Genomic DNA, 21,445 nt, shown 5'->3' on the forward strand with positions numbered 1-21,445 from the left:
CAGGCTTCCGGCAGAGCAGGGAGCCCGATGTGGGACTTGATCCCAGGACCCTGGGATCGCGACCTGAGCCGAAGGCAGATGCTTAACAACTGAGCCACCCTGGCGCCCCTTAACCTGCTTCCTGAATCTCAGCTGCCTTCAGCTGTCTGTCTTCAGCTCAGACCCAGTGTGTCCAGATGTGAGTTTCCTTCGTTCTCTGGCCCTTAGATGTAAAACTCTCAAATCATGGTTGACTCTTACTCTGGCTAATCATTTTGATTCTTCCAGTGTGAAGCTAATATCTTTGGTGTAGTGCGCTTTATTTCCTTTGCCACCACTCTAATCCATGGCTCTGAACTGAGATTTTTGCCGATAATCTTTTTCCATCTCTAAGTTATGGTCATTGCTTTCTACAAAATTGTTGTCATTGTTCCACTTAACTGAAATATTGACTTCCTTGGTGCCCAGAGTTGAACCATGTGCTGGGGGTGGAGATATAAGCAGGGTATGGGGAATGGGGGATCCCTAATTCAGGACATATAATTTGAGTTACAGAGAAAAGTGCAACTATTTATAGAAGACAGTTAAAAATCAAATACTAAGTGTTATGCCCCTGACATATGCACAGTAGGCATTCAGGAAAGGGTGTTTTCACCAGGGTCCATGTAGTCAAGGAAGAATTTACAGAAAAGATTGGCTGGAGGTGGGCATATGACCCTGGAGAACACATCATGGCCCCACCACTTACTAGCTCTGTGACCTGGGGCAAGTTACCTCACTGAGCTTTCTTTTTTTTTTTTTTTTTAAGATTTTATTTATTTATTTGAGAGAGAGAATGAGAGATAGCACGAGAGGGAAGAGGGTCAGAGGGAGAAGCAAACTCCCCACTGAGCAGGGAGCCCGATGTGGGACTTGATCCCGGGACTCCAGGATCGTCATATGACCTGAGCCTAAGGCAGTCGCCCAACCAGCTGAGCCACCCAGGCGCCCCTCACTGAGCTTTCTAACTCCAGTGTTCAAGTTCTTAACTACCAAGCTGTCAAGCTTTTAAAGCTGGAGCTTCACAACGCTATGGCCCTGGGTGGGTTCTGGATGTGCCAAGAGACCGACGCTCTCAGTTAGCTGTGGCTTGAGGCAGCTAGGGCCCCCAGGTTAGTGCTGCCAGCTCTGAGCAGCCTTACAAGTATTTTCTGGATGCGCCAAGACATGAAAAAGGGTGGGAAGCATAGGTTTAACACTCCACTTCCTCATCTGTAAAATAGGGATAATAAGAAGGTTGTGCTAGATGCATAGAATACACTCCCCAAATGGAATCTGGCTGTTATTAGAATTTGAACAGGTAGACCGAAGGTAATGGCTCACTCTGTGGATCGAGAGCAGCCTGCTCAGTGTGGCACTTGAGGCTTCCCTCCTCACAAGTACTGCATCAGACCGGTTTTTCCTAAACCACGCCTTCCTTCCCCTCACCTAATCACCTATAAACAATACCCAGCCCTTCCCTACGTCTTTCTCTCCTCTGAAAACCCTTTCTTCTGTTTTCCACATTCCAAATTCTTCCCTCCCTTTAAGGTTGAGATAAGAGTAACCTTCCTACCTGAAACTTTTCCAGCTAGTTTAGCCTGTGTGTGTTTCTCCTTCATTTTAAATTATGCTCTATATCATACCATGTAGTTCAGTACTCTGTGTACCCATTTTGTTGATTTTTCTATTCAGTGAGTTAGTAAATGTCTTTAAGATGGACCACTGTGCTGTTAAACACGTGGGTAGTTTAGTTAATACTTGACTAATTTTTAATTTTTGTTCTTTTGTTTTAATAGCAAAGAATGAGTTATTATTCCCCCAAAGATCTAGTACCTCGATTCAATCTCAGTTACTTTTTCTACATTTGCTGTTGAGCAAACAGTAATGATCTCATAGAGTCTTGAGGTAGTGCTACTCCATGTACACACATTGCCCAGTTGTCTGCTACACACATTAGTGTTCTGTTGATTTGCTTTCAAGGATAAAATTTCAGATTGGTGCTTTTTCATCTGATCTGCTTTAGATGACATGTGAAAAAGTCCTTGATTTGATGTGCTACATGGTACTCCCCATTCAAGATGGAGGCAAATCACAGGAGGAACCCTCAAAAATAAAGCCCAAATTTAGAAAAGGTACAGTGACAAGTTTTATTCTTATTTTGTAAATATGGCTGTAGGACCCAAGGCCGGGAAATTCTTTAAGATTCCTGATGAAATAATACTGTGTGATCTAAGGGGTTTGACAAACTGTATAAAAAGTTAATCCCTTGCCAAGCTTGTCCTTGGTACTGATTTCATAAGCACCTGTAAATCTGTCTTTCTTCGAAAGTTCTCTTCACTTCCCAAGTTTGTTATCTCTGAAGAATATCCGTGAACTCCTTTTCCCATCTTTACCAATTCTCGGAAAACTTCCAGATGATTCTTAGTTAAGAAGTGTCTCCTAGCATTTCCCTCTCAGGCTATTTTGAGCTTTACCTCAAGTAGCACATTGCTTGAAAAACTACATAAATTTAGTTGTAATGCTTCTACAAGAATGGAAGAAAGATTCACTGTCAGGGTTCTAAGTTTCCACGTTAGAGGTTAGAAAAAGATAAACAAATGAAACCCAAAGAAAGTAGAAGACAGGAAATAACAAAGACAAAAATCAATGAAATAGAGGAAATTAGAAAAGCTAAACATTGTTTTTTTGAGAAAAAATTGGTAAACTCCTAACAAGATTGATGAGAAAGTGAGCACAAGTTACCGCTAGCAGGAATGAAAGAAGGAATGTCACTACAGAGCGTACTGAAATCAAAAGGACATTAAGAGAATAAATTATTAATAACTTTATGCCAATAAATTCAACAATTTAGATGAAATGGAAAAATTCCTTGAGAAACACAACTTGCCAAAACTGACACAGAATGAAATAGAAAATAAGAATGTTCCTACATCTATCAAAAAAATTAAATTGTTATCAGAAACTTTCCCACAGAACTCCAGATCAAAGTGGCTTCACTGGTGAATTCTGTCAAGCACTTCAGAAGAAATAACATCAACCCTACACATACCCCTGGAGAAAAGAGAGAAAGAGGGAATGTTTCCCAATTCAGTTTTTAAGGTCACCATAACCTAACAGCAAAACAAATAAGAGCATTACCAGAAAAGGACATTAAAGGCCAGTATCCATCATAAACATAGATTCCAAAATTCCCAAAAAATCTTAGCAAATTGAATACAGCAGTATATAAGAAGGATAACACATATGACCAAGTATGCTGGGAATGCAAAGGTGGTTTAACGTAGAAAAATCATACACTGTAATATCACCACTTTAGCATAGTAAAGGAGAAAAATCATATGATTCTCTTAATAGATACAGATAGGTTCTGTTATGTTTGCCTTTATCATTCATGATTTTTAAAAAATCTTAGCAAACTAAAATAGTTGTTCCTCAACATCCTTAACTATAAAATAGCAAATGCTTTTCCCAAGATCAGCAAAAATACAAGAGTGTTTACTCTTACCACTTCAATTCAGCATACTGGAGCTTGCAGCCAGCACAATAGGGAAGAAAAAGGAAGGCATAAAGGTTGAAAACAGAAAACATATGTAGACTGCGGCTACGTATGTGGCTACATGAGACAAGCCTACAGAATCTCCAAATAGAATAACATCCAAAAACATGAAATACTTAGGGACAAATTTATTGAAAAGTATGCAAAATCATGTTCATAGATTGGAAGACTCATATGTGTTAGGGTTCCAATTCTCCCCAAATGTATCTATAGACTCAGTGCAATCCCAATCAAAATCCCAGGAGACTTTTTTTTGGTAGAAATTGACAAATTTGATTCTAAAATCCATAGGGAAGTGTAATCTAGAATAGCTGAAACAGTTTTGAAAAAGATAACAAAACTGGGCAACTTACCCTACCTGATAGCAAGACTTTTAATATAAAGCTACAGTTACCCAGACAGTATTGGCATAAGAGTGAAAAATCCAGAAAGAGACCCATACAAATATGGTCACATGATTTTCAGTGAAGGCACCAGAGCAATTCTTTGGAGAAAGGAAGGCTTCTTCAACCAATTGGTGCTGGAACAAAGGGCCTCTGGTGTAGCCAGAAAAAGGATCCTCAAGCAATCCACATCCTCAGGCATGTCACATTATTCACAAAAACTAATTTGAGATGGAGCTGAAACTAAATGGAAAAACTAAAATGATAACATTTTTTTGGAAGAAAAAGTATTGCTCTCCATGCAGGGGCCCTGCAAGTGGCAGGCTTGGAGCAACCCTCCTCCCTTCCCTGGGAGGATTGGTGGGGGTGCAAACCACAGGAGCCTGCAGAGTTTGGTGTGTACACAAAAGTGAAGACTGCTTTTCCCTGAGGGCTTACTGAAGAGAGAGGGGCCACAGTGTTTCGGCTCCGGGACTGGAGATTGGCCATTTTTATTTTCATCCTCTAAAGTAGCACAGAAAGCCTTCAGGGAACAAAAGCCACATAGAGCAACCCAAAACAGCTTACACGGAGCCCACCCCCCTGGCAAGGGGCAGTGCACCTCTGCCCAGGCAAAGACACCTGAGAATCAGGGCAGCAGGCCCTTCCCCCCAGAAGACCAGCTGGATCATCAGGCAAATACCAAGTTTACAGAGCACACAGAACTGCAAAACTCCAGTGCTAGGAGAAAATAGTATATAGAATTCAAGGTTTTTTCCTGATTCATTTGTCTTTCAGTTTAAAATTTTCCTTTTTTTTTTTCCTTTTCAACTAGTTTCTTATTTGATCAACTTCTTGTTTTTAAGTCTTTTTTTTTAACTTTCATTTTTACATTTACGTTTTATAAATATATTCTTCATTTTTGGCTTCCTTTCACTGTATTCAATACATATATAATTTTTTGCTTTCTTTACAATTTTGGGATTTAGTGTCTTCTGACAAACAGACCAAAATAACACCCACGACCAAGTGGATCACCCTGTTTTGTCCACCTGGGAAAGTATATTCTCTTCTTTTTCTCTTTTTTTTTTCTTTTTCTTTTCTTTTTTGGTTTCTGACCTCTTCAGATTCGTGTAGTCTGTATTTGTCTTGGGTCGTGGTTGATATTTTTGATTTTGTTCTCTCGTTCATTCATTCTTCTCTGGGCAAAATGACTAGAAGGAGGAATTCACAACAAAAGAAAGAACCAGAGGTAATACTCTGCCACAGAGCTAATTAATACGGAAATAAGTAAGATGTCAGAGATGGAATTCAGTATAACAACTATAAAGTTAATAGCTAGGCTTGAAAAAAGCATAAAAAACTCTATAGAGAATTTCTTAGTGCAGAAAGGAGATCTAATCAGGTTGAAATTAAAAATGTTTTGAGATGCAGTCTAAAATGGATGCTCTTAACAGCTAGGGTAAATGAGGCAGAAGAGAGAGTCAGTGACATAGAAGACAAGATGATGGAAAGGAAGGAAGCTGTGGAAGAAAGAAAAACAAATGGACTATGAGGGGAGGCTTTGAGAAACCAGCGATACCATAAAGCAACACGGTATTAGAATTATTGGGGTCCCAGAGGAAGAAGAGAGAGAGAGGGACAGAAGGTATATTTGAGCAAATCATAGCTGAGAACTTACCTAATCTGGGGAAGGAAACAGGCATTCAAATCTAAGAGGTAGAGAGAACCCCCTCCCTCAAAAATCAATAAAAATAGATCAACACCCTGACATATATTAGTGAAGCTTGTGAACTTCAGCAGTAAAGAGAAACTCTTGAAAGCAGCTCCAGACAAGAGGTTCTTCACCTACAGGGATAGGAATGGCAGCAGACTTATCCACAGAGACCTGGCAGGCCAGAGGGGCTGGCATGATATATTCAGGGTGCTAAATGAGAAAAACATGCAGCCAAGAATACTTTATCCAGCAAGGCTGTCATTCAGAATGGAAGGAGAGATAAAGAGCTTCCAGGACAAACAGAAACTAAAAGAATTTGTGATCACTAAAACAGCCCTGCAAGGAATATTAAAGGGGATCCTGTAAGTGAAGAGAGAGCCCAAAAGTAAAATAAACCAGAAAGAAACAGAGACAGTTTGCAGAAACAGGAACTTCATAGGTAATACAATGGCACTAAATTCATTATCTTTCAGTAGTTACTCTGCATGTAAATGGGTTAAATACTCCAAACAAAAGACACAATGTATCAGATTGAATAAAAAAAGCAAGAGCCATCCATGTGCTGTCTACAAGAGACTCATTTTAGACCTAAAGACACCTCCAGATTGACAGTGAGGGGGTGGAGAACACTTTGTCATGCTAATGGACATCAAAAGAAAGCTGGGGTAGCAATCCACATACCAGACAAATTAGATTTTAAACTGAAGACTTACTAAGAGGTGAAGATGGACACTATATCACACTTAAAAGGTCTATCCAACAAGAAGATCTAACAATTATAAATATTCTCCTACCTTGGGAGCAGTCAAATATATAAACCAATTAATAACCAAATTAAACACATTGATAATAACACAATAATAGTAGGAGACGTCAACACCTCACTCACAGCAATGGACAGATCGTCTAAGCAAAAGATGAACAAGGAAATAAGGGCTTTGAGTGACATACTGGACCAGATGAACTTCACAGATATATACAGAGCATTTCTTCTTAAAGCAAGAGAGGGCACATTCTTCTCAAGTGCACATGGAACATTCTCCAGAATAGTTAACATACTGGGTCACAAATCAGGTCTCAACTGGTACCAAAAGATTGGGATTTTCCCTGCATATTTTCAGACCACAGTTCTTTGAAACTTGAACTCAATCACAAGAGGAAATTTGGAAAGAAACACTTGGAGGTTAAAGAGCATCCTACTAAAGAATGAATGGGTCATCCAGGAAGTAAAAGAATTAAAAATTCATGGAAACAAATGAAAATGAAAACACAACTGTTGGAAACCTTTGGGATACAGCAAAGGTGGTCCTAAGAGGGAAGTACATAGCAATGCAAGCCTTTCTCAAAAAATTAGAAAAGTCTCAAATATACAAGCTAATCTTACACCTAAAGGATGTGGAGAAAGAACAATAAATAAAGCCTAAACCAAGCAGGAGAAGAGAAAAAGAGCAGAAACCAATGAAATAGAAACCAAAAGAATAATAGAACAGATCAATGAAACTAGAAGCTGGTTCTTGGAAGAATTAATAAGATGGATAAACCCCTAGCCAGACTTATCAAAAAGAAAAGAGAAAGGACCCAAATTAATAAAATCATGAATGAAAGAGGAGAGATCACTACCAACACCAAGGAGATAAAAACAATTTTAAGAACATATAATGAGGGGCACCTGGGTGGCTCAGTTGTTAAGCGTCTGCCTTTGGCTCAGGTCATGATCCCAGGGTCCTGGGATCGAGCCTCACATCGGGCTCCCTGCTCTGCCGGAGTCTGCTTCTTCCTCTCCCACTCCCCCTGCTTGTGTTCCCTCTCTCACTGTGTCTCTCTCTGTCAAATAAATAAATAAATCTTAAAAAAAAAAAACCATATTATGAGCAACTATATGCCAACAACTTAGGCAATCTGGAAGAAATGGATGCATTCCTGAAACTTATAAACTACCAGAACTGTAACAGGAAAAAATAGAAAACCTGAACAGACCCATAACCAGCAAGGAAATTGAAGCAGTAATCAAAAATCTCCCAACAAACAAGAGTCCAGGGCTGGATGGCTTTCTAGGGGAATTCTACCAAACATTGAAGGAAGAGCTATTACCTATTCTTCTGAACCTGTTTAAAAAAAAAAAAAATGTAAGGAAAACTTCCAAACTCGTTCTTTGAGGCCAGCATTACCTTGATCCCAAAACCAGACAAAGACCCCACCAAAAAGAATTACAGACCAATTTCCCTGAAGAACATGGATGCCAAAATTCTCACCAAGATCCTAGCCAATAGGATCCAACAGTACATTAAAAGAATTATTCACCACGACCAAGTAGGATTTATTCCTGGGCTGCAAGGCTGGTTCAACATTTGCAAATAAATAACATGATACATCACATTCATAAAAGAAAGGACAAGAATCATATGATCCTCTCAATGCAGAAAAAGCATTTGACAAAATACAGCATCCTTTCTTGATTAAAACTCTCCACAGCATAGGGATAGAGGGAACATACCTCAGTATCACAAAAGCCATTTACGAAAAGCCCACAGTGAATATCATTCTCAATAGGGAAAAAATGAGAGCTTTTCCCCTAAGGTCAGGAACACGACAGGGATGCCCACTCTCATCACTATTGTTCAACATAGTACTAGAAGTCCTAACCTCAACAATCAGACAACAAAAAGAAATAAAAGGCATTCAGATTGTCAAAGAAGTCAAACTATCTCTTTTTGCAGATGACATGATAGTTCATGTAGAAAACCCAAAAGACTCCACCCCAAAATTGCTAGAACTCATACAGGAATTCAGCAATGTGGCAGGATATAAAATCAATGCACAGAAGTCAGTTGCATTTCTATACACCAACAACAAGACAAGGAAGAATTTAAGGAATCAATTCCATTTACAATTGCACCAAAAACCGTAAGATACCTAGGAATAAGCCTAACCAAAGAAGTAAAGGATCTGTACTCTAAAAACTACAGAACACTTATGAAAGAAATTGAGGAAGACACAAAGAAATGGAAAAACATTCCATTCTCATGGATTGGAAGAGTAAATATTGTTAAAATGTTTATGCTACCCAGAGCAATCTACACATTCAGTGCAATTCCTGTTAAAATACCATTCACGTTTTCACAGAGCTGGAACAAACAATCCTAAAGTTTGTCTGGAAACAGAAAAGACCCAGGATAGCCAGAGGAATATTGCAAAAGAAAACCAAAGCTGGTGGCATCACAATGCCAGGCTTCAGGCTCTATTACAAAGCTATAATCAAGACTGTATAATACTAGCACAAAAACAGACACACAGATCAATGAAACAGAATAGAGAACCCAGAAATGGAACTCTCTGGTTATTCTCAACTCTCTGGTCAACTGATCTTCAACAAAGCAGGAAAGAATATCCAATGGAAAAAGGACAGTATCTTCAACAAATGGTGTTGGGAAAACTGGACAGCAACATGCAGAAGAATGAAACTGTACCATTTTCTTACACCATACATAAAGATAAACTCAAAATGGATGAAAGACCTAAATATGAGACAGGAATCCGTCAAAATCCTTGAGGAGAACACAGACAGTAACCTCTTCGACCTCAGCCACAGCAACTTCTAGTTTGACACGTCTCCAAAGGCAAGGGAAACAAAAGCAAAAATGAGATATTGGGACTTCATCAAGATAAAAAGCTCTGCACAGCAGAGGAAACAGTCAACAAAATAAGAGGCAACCTACTGAATGGGAGAAAATATCTGCAAATGACATAACATAAAGGGCTAGTATCCAAGCTCTATAAAGAACTTACCAAATTCAGTACCCAAAAAGCAATCCAGTCAATAGATGGGCAGAAGATGTGAACAGACATTTCTCCAAAGAAGACATACAAATGGCCAACAGACACATGAAAATAGGCTCCACATCCCTAAGCATCAGGGAAATACAAATCAAAACCACAATGAGATACCACCTCACACTAGTCAGAATGGCTAAAATTAACAACTTAGGAAACAACAGATGTTGGCGAGGATGCAGAGAAAGGGAAACTGTTTTACGCTGTTGGTGGGAATGCAAACTGGTGCAGCCACTCTAGAAAACTCAAAAAGTTAAAAATAGAGCTACCCTATGACCCAGCAATTGCACTACTAGGTATTTACCCCAAAGATACAGATGTAGTGATCCAAAGAGGCACGTGCACCCCAATGTTTATAGCAGCAATGTCCATAATAGCCAAACTATGGAAAGAGCTGAAATGTCCATTGACAAATGAATGGATAAAGAAGATGTGGTTCATATATACAATGGAATATTACTCAGCCATCAGAAAGGATGAATACTTACCATTTACATCGACATAGATGGAACTGGAGGGTATGATGCTGAGCAAAAGAAGTCAGAGACAGTTGTCATATGGTTTCACTCAGAAGTGGAATATAAGAAACAGTGCAGCGGATCATAGGGGACGGAGGGAAAACTGAATGGGAAGTCTTCAGAGAGGGAGAAAAACCATGAGAGACTCTTAAGTATAGGAAACAAACAGTTGCTGGAGTGGAGGTGGGTGGGGGGATGGACTAACAGGGCAATGGGCATTAAGGAGGGCATGTGATGTGATGAGCACTGGCTGTTATAGGCACCTGATTAATCATTGAACACTACATCTGAAACTAATGATGTACTGTATGTTGAGTAATTGAATTTAAATAAAAAATAATATGTAACAGAAAAGTAAACTATGTGGCATAATATATAATTTCAAGTAAACATTTTTATTTTTAAGAAAAAGAAGAAAAGGTCTTTGTGAGTGGTAGGTAGATTTATTAGGACACTAAAATTTCCTAGAAGACAAGAGCATGATAGTCTTGATCATTATTGAAGCTGTTTAAGGTACATGGGAGGTTTTTTAAAAAAAAAAGTATAGCCCAGACCCCTTCAGAAAAGTGTGTCTCTGAAACAGAAGCAGATCAGGTGGGTTAAGATTAGACCTAGCTGACTTCAAGACTTACTTTAAAGCTATAGTAGTAGAGATACTGTAGTGTTGGCATAGAGACTGACCGATGGAACAGAATAGAGAATCAAGAAACAGATTCACAGAAGCAGAAATCCAAACTGACCACAAACTATTTGAAAGGATTCTCAACCTATTAGCAACATGGGACATTCGGATTAAAACAGTAAGCTACCATATCAGACAGGTCAGAATGAGAGTGGCAATACTGTTGGTTGTGAAGACACACATTGCCCGTCTCCTCTGGAAGGTGTATAAACTCATACCATCACTGTGGAGACCAATTTAGCCATTCCAGGTCGAACATCTCATTACCTAGTTACATTCCTCTTCTAGTTAAATCCCTCAGATCAATGCTTTTCAAAGTGGGTCCTCACCCCCCGGGTAATGAATTTCAACCATTTTCTTCTTTTAATGAGGTAGAATATAATATTATTACTAAAATGAGTTCATCTCCTGTAAAAAGGGTAAATTGTATTTCATGAACCTTTTGTTTTAGATACATAAACATATGTAAATATGTATGTACAGGATCTCCATGATTTCTTACTAATTACATCCTCAGGGTAGAGAAGGATTTAGGATATAAAGAGCACACACCATAAAGGAAAGGATTAAGGTCTTGGTTTGAAAACTGTTGCCTAAAGTTTCTTTCCCACAAGTGCACAAGAAAATATATATAAGAATGTTTATTTTAGCATTGTTTGTAATAGAGAAAAATTGGAAATCTCACTGTCCACCATAAAAGAATGGATAAATGAATTGTGGCATATGTAAATAGCAGAATACTGTATAAACATTGAAAATCAATGAACTAGAGCTATAGGTATTAGTATCAAAAACAGTTTGCAGAAGGATGCATACAATATGACAACCATTTATATAGTAGACTGAAAACTTGCAAAACTTTCCTCTTTTGTTGCAAAGGAATGAAAAACAGCGCCTTCAGGATAATAGTTACTTCAGGGAGAAGGGAAGAGGGCAGCTGACAAGGTGCACAAGAGGTTTCAGCTAAATTTGTGATACTTTATATTAAAATCTTTAAAGCAAAAACTTAACATTTTATACAGCTGAGTGTTGAGCACAGTATTACAAACACCTGTGTTTGTTTCTCTACATTTGAAATGTTTTGTAATAAAAAGTATTTAAGCAAGGTTAGGGAAGAAGATTGATAAATGAAATCCAGAGATCATTCAAAAACCAATTTCACCATCACTTAAATATACTCGTGGTTTAACTGTATTTGAAATCATGTGACTGTTGCTTATCTTTTTTTTCTGGAAAGCATCTTAAATATATGCTTTTCAAAGCTGTTTTCTTTGCTCATAACAGACATATTGTGGACTTTTGCCCACAGGTTCAGATCTGAAGTTGCTGCCTTGTACCAGCAAGGCTATCATGCCGTTCTGCCTGCATCTAATGCTGGCTTGCTTTAAGGTAAGCTGAGAGCAGGGGCGCCTGGGTGGCTCAGTTGGTTAAGCGACTGCCTTCGGCTCAGGTCATGATCCTGGAGTCCCAGGATCGAGTCCCACATCAGGCTTCCTGCTCAGCAGGGAGTCTGCTTCTCCCTCTGACCCTCTTCCCTCTCGTGCTTTCTATCTCTCATTCTCTCTCTCAAATAAATAAATAAAATCTTTAAAAAAAAAAAAAAGGTAAGCTGAGAGCCGAGTAGCATGAACGCAGTTTAATTTGGAACACTGTTCTGATGATCTGGAGTGACTTGGTGTCGTGGGGAGAGCACATGGGCTAGCGATGAACAAATACCAGCTATGGACTGCACTAGGCACAAATGAGTAGGAAATGATCCCCATCCTTGAGCAGTTTACAAATAAGCATGGGACAGTTATCCAAATAACCTGCCCATAGAGATGGTCAGTAAATATTTTATGAATTAACGTATGTCAGAATATATTAGCTAGAAGAAGAGATTACAAATGCCCTTGTGTTCATAGAGGGATGGCAAGTTTGTTATCCTAAAGATGGGGGGACGGGGGTGAAAGCATTTCAGGCTTTAGGATGAAGACCAGCAGAGCTGGGAAGGTTTACAGGCTGTTGGAAGAACGCCAGGCCCTTGGCTGCAGGTGGAGCAGAGCCTTAGTGTGCATTTCACCCAGGTTTGTGAGCAAGAGAACAGCAGTACTGGGTCTCTGTTTTAGGGCTGTAATTCCCAGACTTCACTCATTGCTAGAATCCCTTGGGGCAACACAAACAATTTAAAAGTGTGATTTGGGGCCTAGCTGCTCATTTAGTCCTTGGGCCGGTTATGCGTTTCACACTGCCACTTCCTTCCTTGTTGCTTGCTGCCTTTCTGCTCCCCAGTCCACGTTCTCCTCCAGCCCTTCTTTCCTACTCGCCTTCTGGCCCACTCGCTACCCGCAACTGCCCCCTTCAAAGAAATCCCCAACTTCTCTCTGCCCTACAGAACTACTCAGCTTCTCTCGCCCTTTTCCCAAAGTCGAGCTTCAGGCCTGCCAGGCGTGTCCCGCTCCCGTCAGGATGCTCAGTGACCTTGTTCCCAGCACGAGGGAAGCCAGGCTTCTGTGGTTGGGACCCACCCCCTCAGAAGGCAGTTTTGTTTGCATGGGGCAGGTGTGTGTTCTGCTTTGTTCCCTCGATCACATATTTTCATATAGCGGCATTTTTTCAGGAAGTGCTATTTGGTATATTTAAGATCACTCCATGATTTCCTTTTCCTTCCAAGTCTGCACAAATCCTTGTCTTGCAGCTCCGAGCTTTCGCGGACAGCAGGGATGACATGGCGCTGGGCCACGTGATTGTCTTGCTTCAGCAAGAGTGGCCACGGGGAGAGAATCTTTTCTTGAAAGCTGTCAGTAAGATTTGCCAACAAGGAAATTTCCAATACGAGAATTTTTTCAACTATGTTACAAGTATCCTTTTTCCTGTGTGAGCATAAGAAATTCTGACTTTTTTTTTTTTTTTTTTTTTTTAGAATAAATTCATGGTACAAGAGTGAATGAATCATTCCAGGTAGAAATACTGGTTTTCACTATTTTGGGGGAAGAGAGGAAGAATGACTAAAAATGGGCCTGTGGCAGTTGGTCTCAATGAGAGTCCTAAAAGGCTTCACAGAGGTGATGCACGGAATCAGGAATACCAGTCAGCTCAACTCCACTTTCCACCTCCAGCGACTTCTAGGCAGGTACCCAAGATGCCTACATTAATAGCCTTCAGGTTCCTGAGAGGCCCAGAGCGGCTGGTGAGGCCAGAGAATAGAGTAGTTCATGGGCCTTCATCTGTCAGCACAGGGCCTCGTGGGACCTCTCCTGGGGGCACTGGCTGTCCCCTGGGGTCAGCCGTTAGAGCACCGTGTCACAGCTGTTACAACTGCCACTGAGAACCCACCACCTGTGTGGCCCACCCCAGCAGCTGCTTTCGGCCGTAGGGAGTGTCGTGTTTCATACGGTTAGGGAAAGACCACCTTCGAGTTGTGAGGGACGTGCTGTCCTTGTCCAAGCACCGTTTCCAGGGTTCTAGCACCCCCACTGCCTCTTTCATTTCTTATTAAGAAAAAAGATTTTGCTGTTACGATCGTATAGAGTCTGTTTAATTAGCATCTGTAGGAGAAACATTTATCTTTACAAGGTGGTCTGGTTGGTACAAGAATCGTCAGTTTGGGAATCAGACCAGCCTGGGTTCCAGTACTGACTCTGGTTAGCGGGGTGGCCTTGGGCAAGTCATTCGGTCACTGCCAGCCCGGTCCTCCTCCGAGAGAGCAGGGCACCTTGTTTCTGCACGTGGTTAACCTGAATCTGGCCTGCAGATATCGATATGCTGGAGGAATTTGCCTACTTAAGAACTCAGGAAGGTGGGAAAATTCATCTGGAATTACTGCCCAATCAAGGAATGCTGATCAAGTAAGTATGCTGTCTTGCTCTCCCATGCTAAGTGCTCACCTTTTCATGTGCTTGTAGGAAATATTTGTAAGTTTCTGTAGTTTTGAGAAGTTTCACAGAAAGGAATCCAAACCTGGTCTCTGTTTTGGAGAGTAGATTTGATTCTGGGTACCTTTTGAAATTTGGTGTTTCCTTAACTACATTTCTGATAAAGCATTGTTTAAATTAAATTTCTGTCACTTTTGAAGGCTTTTCACTAAACGGAAGTCTCATTCATGATATCTTTTCCTTTCCAAAATTTACAGGCGAATCCTATAAATTTTTGGTGAGACATAAATGTTTTTAATTAGGAAAGAGCTATGCTTAATTAAAGTTGTAATGGATGAGGAAAAGCTACACTCTTTATTTATAAACTGTACTTGGATTTCAGTATTTATTTGAGGCCTTCCCAAGCAATCATTGCTTGCACAATACAAGGGAAACTAGCTGGGTCTAGTGCCTCTTAAGAAAAACACCCCTGCCCAAGAAATAGTGGTGGGGTGCCTGCTCTCGGGCAGTGCCCTCTCACACCTAGATGAAGTTAGTGACCATTTATGATTTTTAAATAGCTCATAAATCTTGCTTCTATCCTTCAGTACTCATTGTAGTTTGGATAATAGCTCCTCTGTGCTGTTAATGCCACGTGTAGCTTTATTTTCATACTCGGTCCTTCGCGTCCTGCAGATTCAGCATGGCCGTGAGTCAGTGTTAGAGTCACTGCAAGTGAGTCAGTGTTAGAGTCACTGCAAGAGACGGAGCCCCAAGTGAGAAGGGAGCGGTGCTAAGGCTGAAAACCTTGTCCTTTTTCTCTCAATTGCGAAATGAATGAGTTTTCAGTTGTTGAGAGCGAAAATCCACACCTCCTTCTGTCTTTATAGAGCCTTAGAAATGTTGAGAGGGAAGCTTGAGATGTGCATTGGGATATGTATAATCGCAAACATTACTTTGCTTCTATTGAGAAGAGGGTCTTATGGAATCCATTCTAAAGAATGGGAAGATTAAGTGGGGTTTTTGTCCTTCGTCTGTAAATAGTATTAATAGATATTCTAAATGTCTAAATTACAAGACCAAGTGCTCTTTTTTGAAAACACGAGCCCTTTGTGTGTTAGGTGGCTTAGGCAAGATGGGCTGGACACGCTCATCTTCCCATCTCCATCCCCTTCCCTAAGGCTGCAAATAAAAACTAGGGGGCAGACAATGCATGGTAAAAATATTCTTAACAGTGGTCGAGAACAAAGATGACTTGTTGATATGGGAACTTAGGTAACCCCTTTTGTGGGTTTAAAAATAAAAGATTTCCAGGTTTTGAGGCTGGATATATAAAACATACCTAATATTGATAGCTTTTTAGTTAATTCACATTAACGCTTACTGTACAAATTATAATATAGGCATCAGCTACATTTGCTTAAGGTTAAGCTTATAGATGATATCTCACTTCAGATAGTGCTTAACTGTGGAAATACGAGTGAATGGACTGTTAGAAAATCAACAGTTGGATCTCAAACTTCATTATACTGAACCTTTCTTCTGTAGCCAGTTTGTATCGAGCCAAACAGTGACATGGTTTCATGCAGACAACCCCTAGGACAAGGAATGAAAGCAGGCTCTCTTGGACACCAAGATAATATCACTGTAAAGAGTTGTTTAGGGCAAGGCAGGGATGCACAGCATGCATTTCTAGGCTTTGGAGAGAATTCCAGGCTCTTCCACCTTGGTTAGTATAAACTTTAATGTCTTAGAAGACCATTAAGCCTCTTAGGAAACCTGCTGTTCTGTCTGTTTGGAAGCAAGAATAGGGATTGTTACTTAGGGAGCTGACCTTCTAGAAATTTGCCCAGTCTTCACCGTGCGAGTCTCAAAGTTCATTTGAAGCCTGCATTTCAGATTACTTATGCATAACCAGCGGGAGAAGCAAGCTGCATAGAGCCAGAGAGCTCTTACTAAGGGGGTAGGACTAGAATCTTGAGTAAAACTATCTATATTCCTTTTCCCTTTGGGTTCCAAACAAATTCTCTGACACCATCGCAGACCTTTTGGGCGACGCCTCCAGCCGAGTGGCAGAGGTGTCATGAGCAGTGCACATGCCCTCCCCTTGGGTAAGGTTGTGAGTCCATCCTGGTCTGCTCGGATGCTAGCGGGTCCCAACCTGAGGGCACCCGGGGCCTGACCAACAGAACAAAGACGCTTTGTCCTTACGCATTTTTAAATAGAGAACTATTTCTTTGCCGATATTTGCCATAGTGTACCAATGTACCATAGTTGCATTAGACTGGGTGAAAATGGAAAAACTGTGTCCTGTGCACTAAATCTTTGTTTCGAATTCTGTTAAAGCCATGGGTCCCAGACTTCTTCCCTCCCCCCGCCCCACATCTGTTCCTTTTCTCAATACTTTTTGAAATTCAAGCTCAACCTTTCTTGATCAAAAACATTGCCAGCCCCTCTAGTCGTCCCAGAAGGGCCTCTTCTGTTTGGGGCTTCAATCCTGGCAAAGATGGTTATCAAAAGCCCCCGAGTTTATCTCTGGGATTGGCGGGGGCATGAGCAGAATGGAGAGTGAAGGAGGCTGGATTCAAAAATGTGTCTTCTCAAGCGTGACACCCTCTCCGCACTGCCGTTCAGTTGCGTCTCGTCGTCCTCTTCCTTGGTGGTTGCTTTTACACCAAATCTCGAGTGGGCCTGAGCTCGGGGCCCAGGAACGAGATGCTCTGGACGTGCCCCCACAGCAGGTGCAGGGAGAGGACTGCTAGCTTCTCCCGTCCTCCTGAAGGACACCGCTGAGGCCGGGGGCCCGTGGAGGTTCAAGGGTTTCTGCATAGTCTGTTCCAGTCTCGTGCATTTTCTCTGGCGTGTTGTTTTTGCAGTGCAGGGTGAGTCGGTGTGGGTGTTTGAATGCTGCTGTTTGCTGTTTTTTAAAGGCCTTCTAGCCCTCCCATGGGGTTACTGCAGCAGGAATTCTTACCTGTGCTTCAGCCCAGCATACAGACTGCTGACAGGTACCACGTGGAAAAACACCTGCTCATAGTGTGCCGTTTTGTCAACATGTCGTACTGCCCATGGTTTCCAGCTCTCTGTTCCTCAGTGCTCTTTTTCATGCTTTATTTATTTTTTTAATTTGTTCCGCATTCCTTGGCAAACCATCTGGTTGTAATATTGTAACATTTCTTATTTTTTTTCCATAAGTTGCCAATGTTTTTGTGTTCGATTTAAAAATCATTATGGATCTGGAAAAAAAAAGTTATATAAAACTGTGTTAGATTAAGCACACATTAGGTTAGGCTCTAGACTGTGATTCTCTTTTGATAAAACATAAGGCATTCAGTCATAAATATTTAAGGATGCTGGAGCTCATTTTAAGTAAATTTTTGTTCGTGGATTGTCGTATTAGTGAGCAGTGTCGATGTTCTGGTCTAACCGGGCCTTAGTACAGCATTTACTGATTTTTCAGACCTTCCCTTTCTAAACTGAAAATACTTGGTATGCTGCATTTATTAGCTGATTTCTCCTGTCCTTAACCACACAAGCTAACTAATGCTCTTCTTCATCCAAACTCACCAGAGGGATAGAGACTGATAGAAATATAATGGAATTGTACTGCTTTATCTGTAGAAACAATACCATTGAACCATGATCAGCAGGACACGACATTTTATTATATTTTTACTAGCACGAAGGGAAAAGTTTGCTTTGAGCTTTCAAAGCCCTTTAGCTAGTTGTCTGCAAATACCAGTAATTCTCATTTGCTCAAGGGTTGGCTTGCATCAGGGGTTGCAGTCTGGGTCCCAGAAGAACAGGATCTCGGGACGGCTCCAGTGGGTCCACGCCTATTCCCAGTGGGCCTCATGGGCTCAGCCTCCCTGACCCCACGTCCTTATTACTGAGTTAACCAGCCGACTTCACTAGAAACGTCCCCAAAGAACTGTGTTTTCTCCCTGGCACTGCTGCCGTTTGCGTAGTTCTTCCGAATGCCCGTGGGCATTGTAGACTGTCGTGTAGGTAGTATCTTTACTAGTCTGACAGAGCCGAGTTTTGTTTTTTCTTCTGTTGCATTGCAACTTTTTGACTTCTGCTGTACTGTTTTATATGACAATACACAAGTTAAAAAAAAAACGAACATTTTAGAGTGGTTTCAACAGTTTTGTTTTGGCCAATACATAAGAATCTAATTTTAAATCCCTGCTACTGTGTCTGAGGGAAGTTAGGCAGTCGAGGTGGGGAATGGAGGTGCCTTCTATTGGTCTAATCTACTAAACTACTGACCCGGTAGTTGAAACTCCTTTCCTTTTAACAACCCGTTGAGTTTTGCTAGATTTTTCTTTTCCTTTCTTCATTTTGACATCTTAAGTTTTCTGGGATTTCCTTTGTGAACTCCTTCTCCACAGCACAGCTTTTGGGCATAGCTAGAACTTTTCCCGTGCTCCACTGACCCTTCCACAGACGTGCATGTCTCCTGAGCACGTGGACCACATCTGGTCCCCAGTAGGCTTTTGCAGGGCACTGGCTGTTCTTCAGTGAGTCAGCTTCTCTCTCCCCACCCCTGCCAGACTCTTGTCTTGGGACCTCCAACTCCTCCTGCTGCTTCTCAGACAGACGTGAGTCTGGATGGGCTCAGCATTTAGCAGAGCTGTCCTGTTCTGGCATCACCGGAGAGCAACGCACTTGGAACCCCAGTGGCCGAGCACAAGCCCCAGGCCTTTCTGAGCCTCATCACAGAGCCCCAGGCCCCGGCTTAGTGTGGTGACCGGCTCATTCTGGCTTCCCTCCTCCCTGCTGCTGCCTCTGCACTCGGCTGCCTTGTCCACACATGAACTGTGGGGCCGTGTGGACTGGGCCCAGTTGACCCAAAGTGACAGAACCGTGCACAGGTCAGCAGAGGGATGCATAGTGTCAGAGCTGCAAGAGTCCAGAAGCAATTTTACCAGACGTTTAGATGTTTAAAATAGCCTTTTACCGAGTGGGAAACATGTCTCTAGTTTTATGTCTTTCTGAGAAGGAACGGGTAGGGGGATTGTTTGGGTAGCGCTTTTCTTCCTTTTTGCATTTTTTTTACTTAGATTTCAGTCAGGTTTTACTCCTGCCCCAGAAACACTGACCAGTGGTGCCAGCGCTAACTATGGTGTCCATCTGTTTCCCTGTCCCTGCCCTCAGGCACCACACGGTCACTCGGGGCATCACCAAGGGCGTGAAGGAGGACTTCCGCCTGGCCATGGAGCGCCAGGTGTCCCGCTGTGGCGAGAACTTGATGGTTGTGCTGCACAGGTTCTGCATCAATGAGAAGATCTTGCTCCTTCAGACTCTGGCCTGACCAGAGCCCTTTCCGCCAGAGGAAAGGCAGCTCCGAGCCGTGGCATTTTTTGTGAAGACATAAAGCATTATTCATAAATGTTGCCATTACAACTCTTAGAAAGAAGAAAACCTTCTGAATTCCAGCTCCTTGGTTGCTTAAAAGTAGTTCCCAAGAGTCTGAGACGCTATTTCTATTTTTCAGAGTCATTTTTTGTAATTTTTGTAAAACAAAAGAACCTCTTTTGTAAATAAAAATCATCCTAAGTTTGGGGCTTTTAAAAATGTATTTCAATTCTTGGTGAGTTTCTGAACAAGAGTGTGCTTTACTTAAATGAATATTATTCATGATCTCAAGGTCTTATTCATAGTTAGGCATTGGTAGGTATTACATATCAACATACTTTCAGACCTTTTCATTCAGGAAGTTTTAATACCAAAAACCTTTACGCCAGAATGAACTTGAGTGAACTTCCATTGAGGGAGCTGTGGGTGGGGGTCCGACGTGCAGCAGCCCAGGGAAGGCACCTCCTCCCTCCCGCCGAGCCCAGGTGCCCTGTGGCGTGGCTCCCAGCCCTGGCTCTGCCCGGCCTCTTACTGCCCTGTACTGAGACAGGTTAACTCCCCTCTGCCTCAGGCTCAGCCTTGAGACACAGAGATGATGGGACTTCCCTCACAGGCTGTGAAGACTAAGGTTTCCCTCATGTGACATCTGTGGAAAGGCACCTCGTGTGTCCCGCTGGGCCAGTGTTAGCTTGCAGGTTTATTTTCTTCTTTGCCTGCCCTGAAATATATCAGGTAAACATCTAACAAATGCTTGTTTCTAGGGGCTTGATTTTACTTAAGAATGAGAGGGCTAAGAAGTTAGTTACTTTGCATTAAAAGTTTTAGATCTACAGTTGACCCCTGAACAACGGGGGGAGGCATCTGGGGGCGACAGCACACCCCCCACCCACCCACTGCATAGTCAAAAATCCACCTATAACTTGATTCCCCAAAAACTTACTAATAGCCTACTGTTGACTGGAAACCTTACTGACCTGGGGTTACTCACCTTACAGTGAGACACAAAATGTTGATTAACACGCATTTTGTATGTTATATGATTTATATACTATATTCTTAAAGTAAGCTAGAGAAAAAATGTTAAGAAAATCATAAAAATACATTTATAGTACCGTACTGTAAAAAATCTGTGTATAAATGGACCCATTTTCAAACCTGTGTTGTTCAAGGGTCAACTGTATTAAAATCAATAAAGTGGTTTAAGTAGTAGACATCTGATCTCAGAAAATATTCCACCTACCTCGTTTTAAAGTGTTTATCAATTTAATATGAGTTGATTACAAATATATAAACCATCCTGTTGTTTTGATTGAGGAATGTGTCGGCCCCTGACAGCTTTCAAATTAAACACTCTCTTACCTTTTGGTTTTATACCTTCCTCAGATTAGTATTTGGGGGCAACATACATCAAAACAAGACTTTCTGATACCCAAATGTGTAGGCACCAGATAAAAAAGAACCACTCTTTTTTTTTTTTTTTTTTTTTAATTCAGAGGTGCCACTCCTGTGTGAAGAATTGCAGGGGAAATGCCATAGAATAAAATGGGAACTCAGACGGAGTTTACAGACAAGGCAGGGCAGGGCA

The 21,445-nt window shown here is 41.4% G+C and overlaps 1 protein-coding gene across 6 annotated transcripts in view; it reads left to right on the forward strand.

Moving 5' to 3' along the window:
• Positions 1-21,001, forward strand: part of INTS10 (integrator complex subunit 10) — a 38,093-nt gene extending 17,092 nt beyond the window's left edge. For 3 of the 6 annotated variants that reach the window (XM_027599107.2, XM_027599110.2, XM_027599109.2), the window contains exons 13-18: positions 2,024-2,132; positions 11,976-12,055; positions 13,344-13,506; positions 14,400-14,493; positions 17,430-17,507; positions 19,660-20,999. In XM_027599107.2, the coding sequence (XP_027454908.1) occupies positions 2,024-2,132; positions 11,976-12,055; positions 13,344-13,506; positions 14,400-14,493; positions 17,430-17,507; positions 19,660-19,816 (681 nt within the window). In that variant the 3' untranslated portion in view covers positions 19,817-20,999. Of the gene's footprint in view, positions 1-2,023; positions 2,133-11,975; positions 12,056-13,343; positions 13,507-13,568; positions 13,607-14,399; positions 14,494-17,429; positions 17,508-19,659 lie in introns of all 6 variants that reach the window. The other 3 variants (XR_003520822.2, XM_027599111.2, XM_027599108.2) reach the window with 3 other exon arrangements.
• Positions 21,002-21,445: the final 444 nt, after the last annotated feature.

The sequence above is a fragment of the Zalophus californianus genome, chromosome 2, assembly GCF_009762305.2.
Source record: "Zalophus californianus isolate mZalCal1 chromosome 2, mZalCal1.pri.v2, whole genome shotgun sequence".
Taxonomy (NCBI): domain Eukaryota; kingdom Metazoa; phylum Chordata; class Mammalia; order Carnivora; family Otariidae; genus Zalophus; species Zalophus californianus.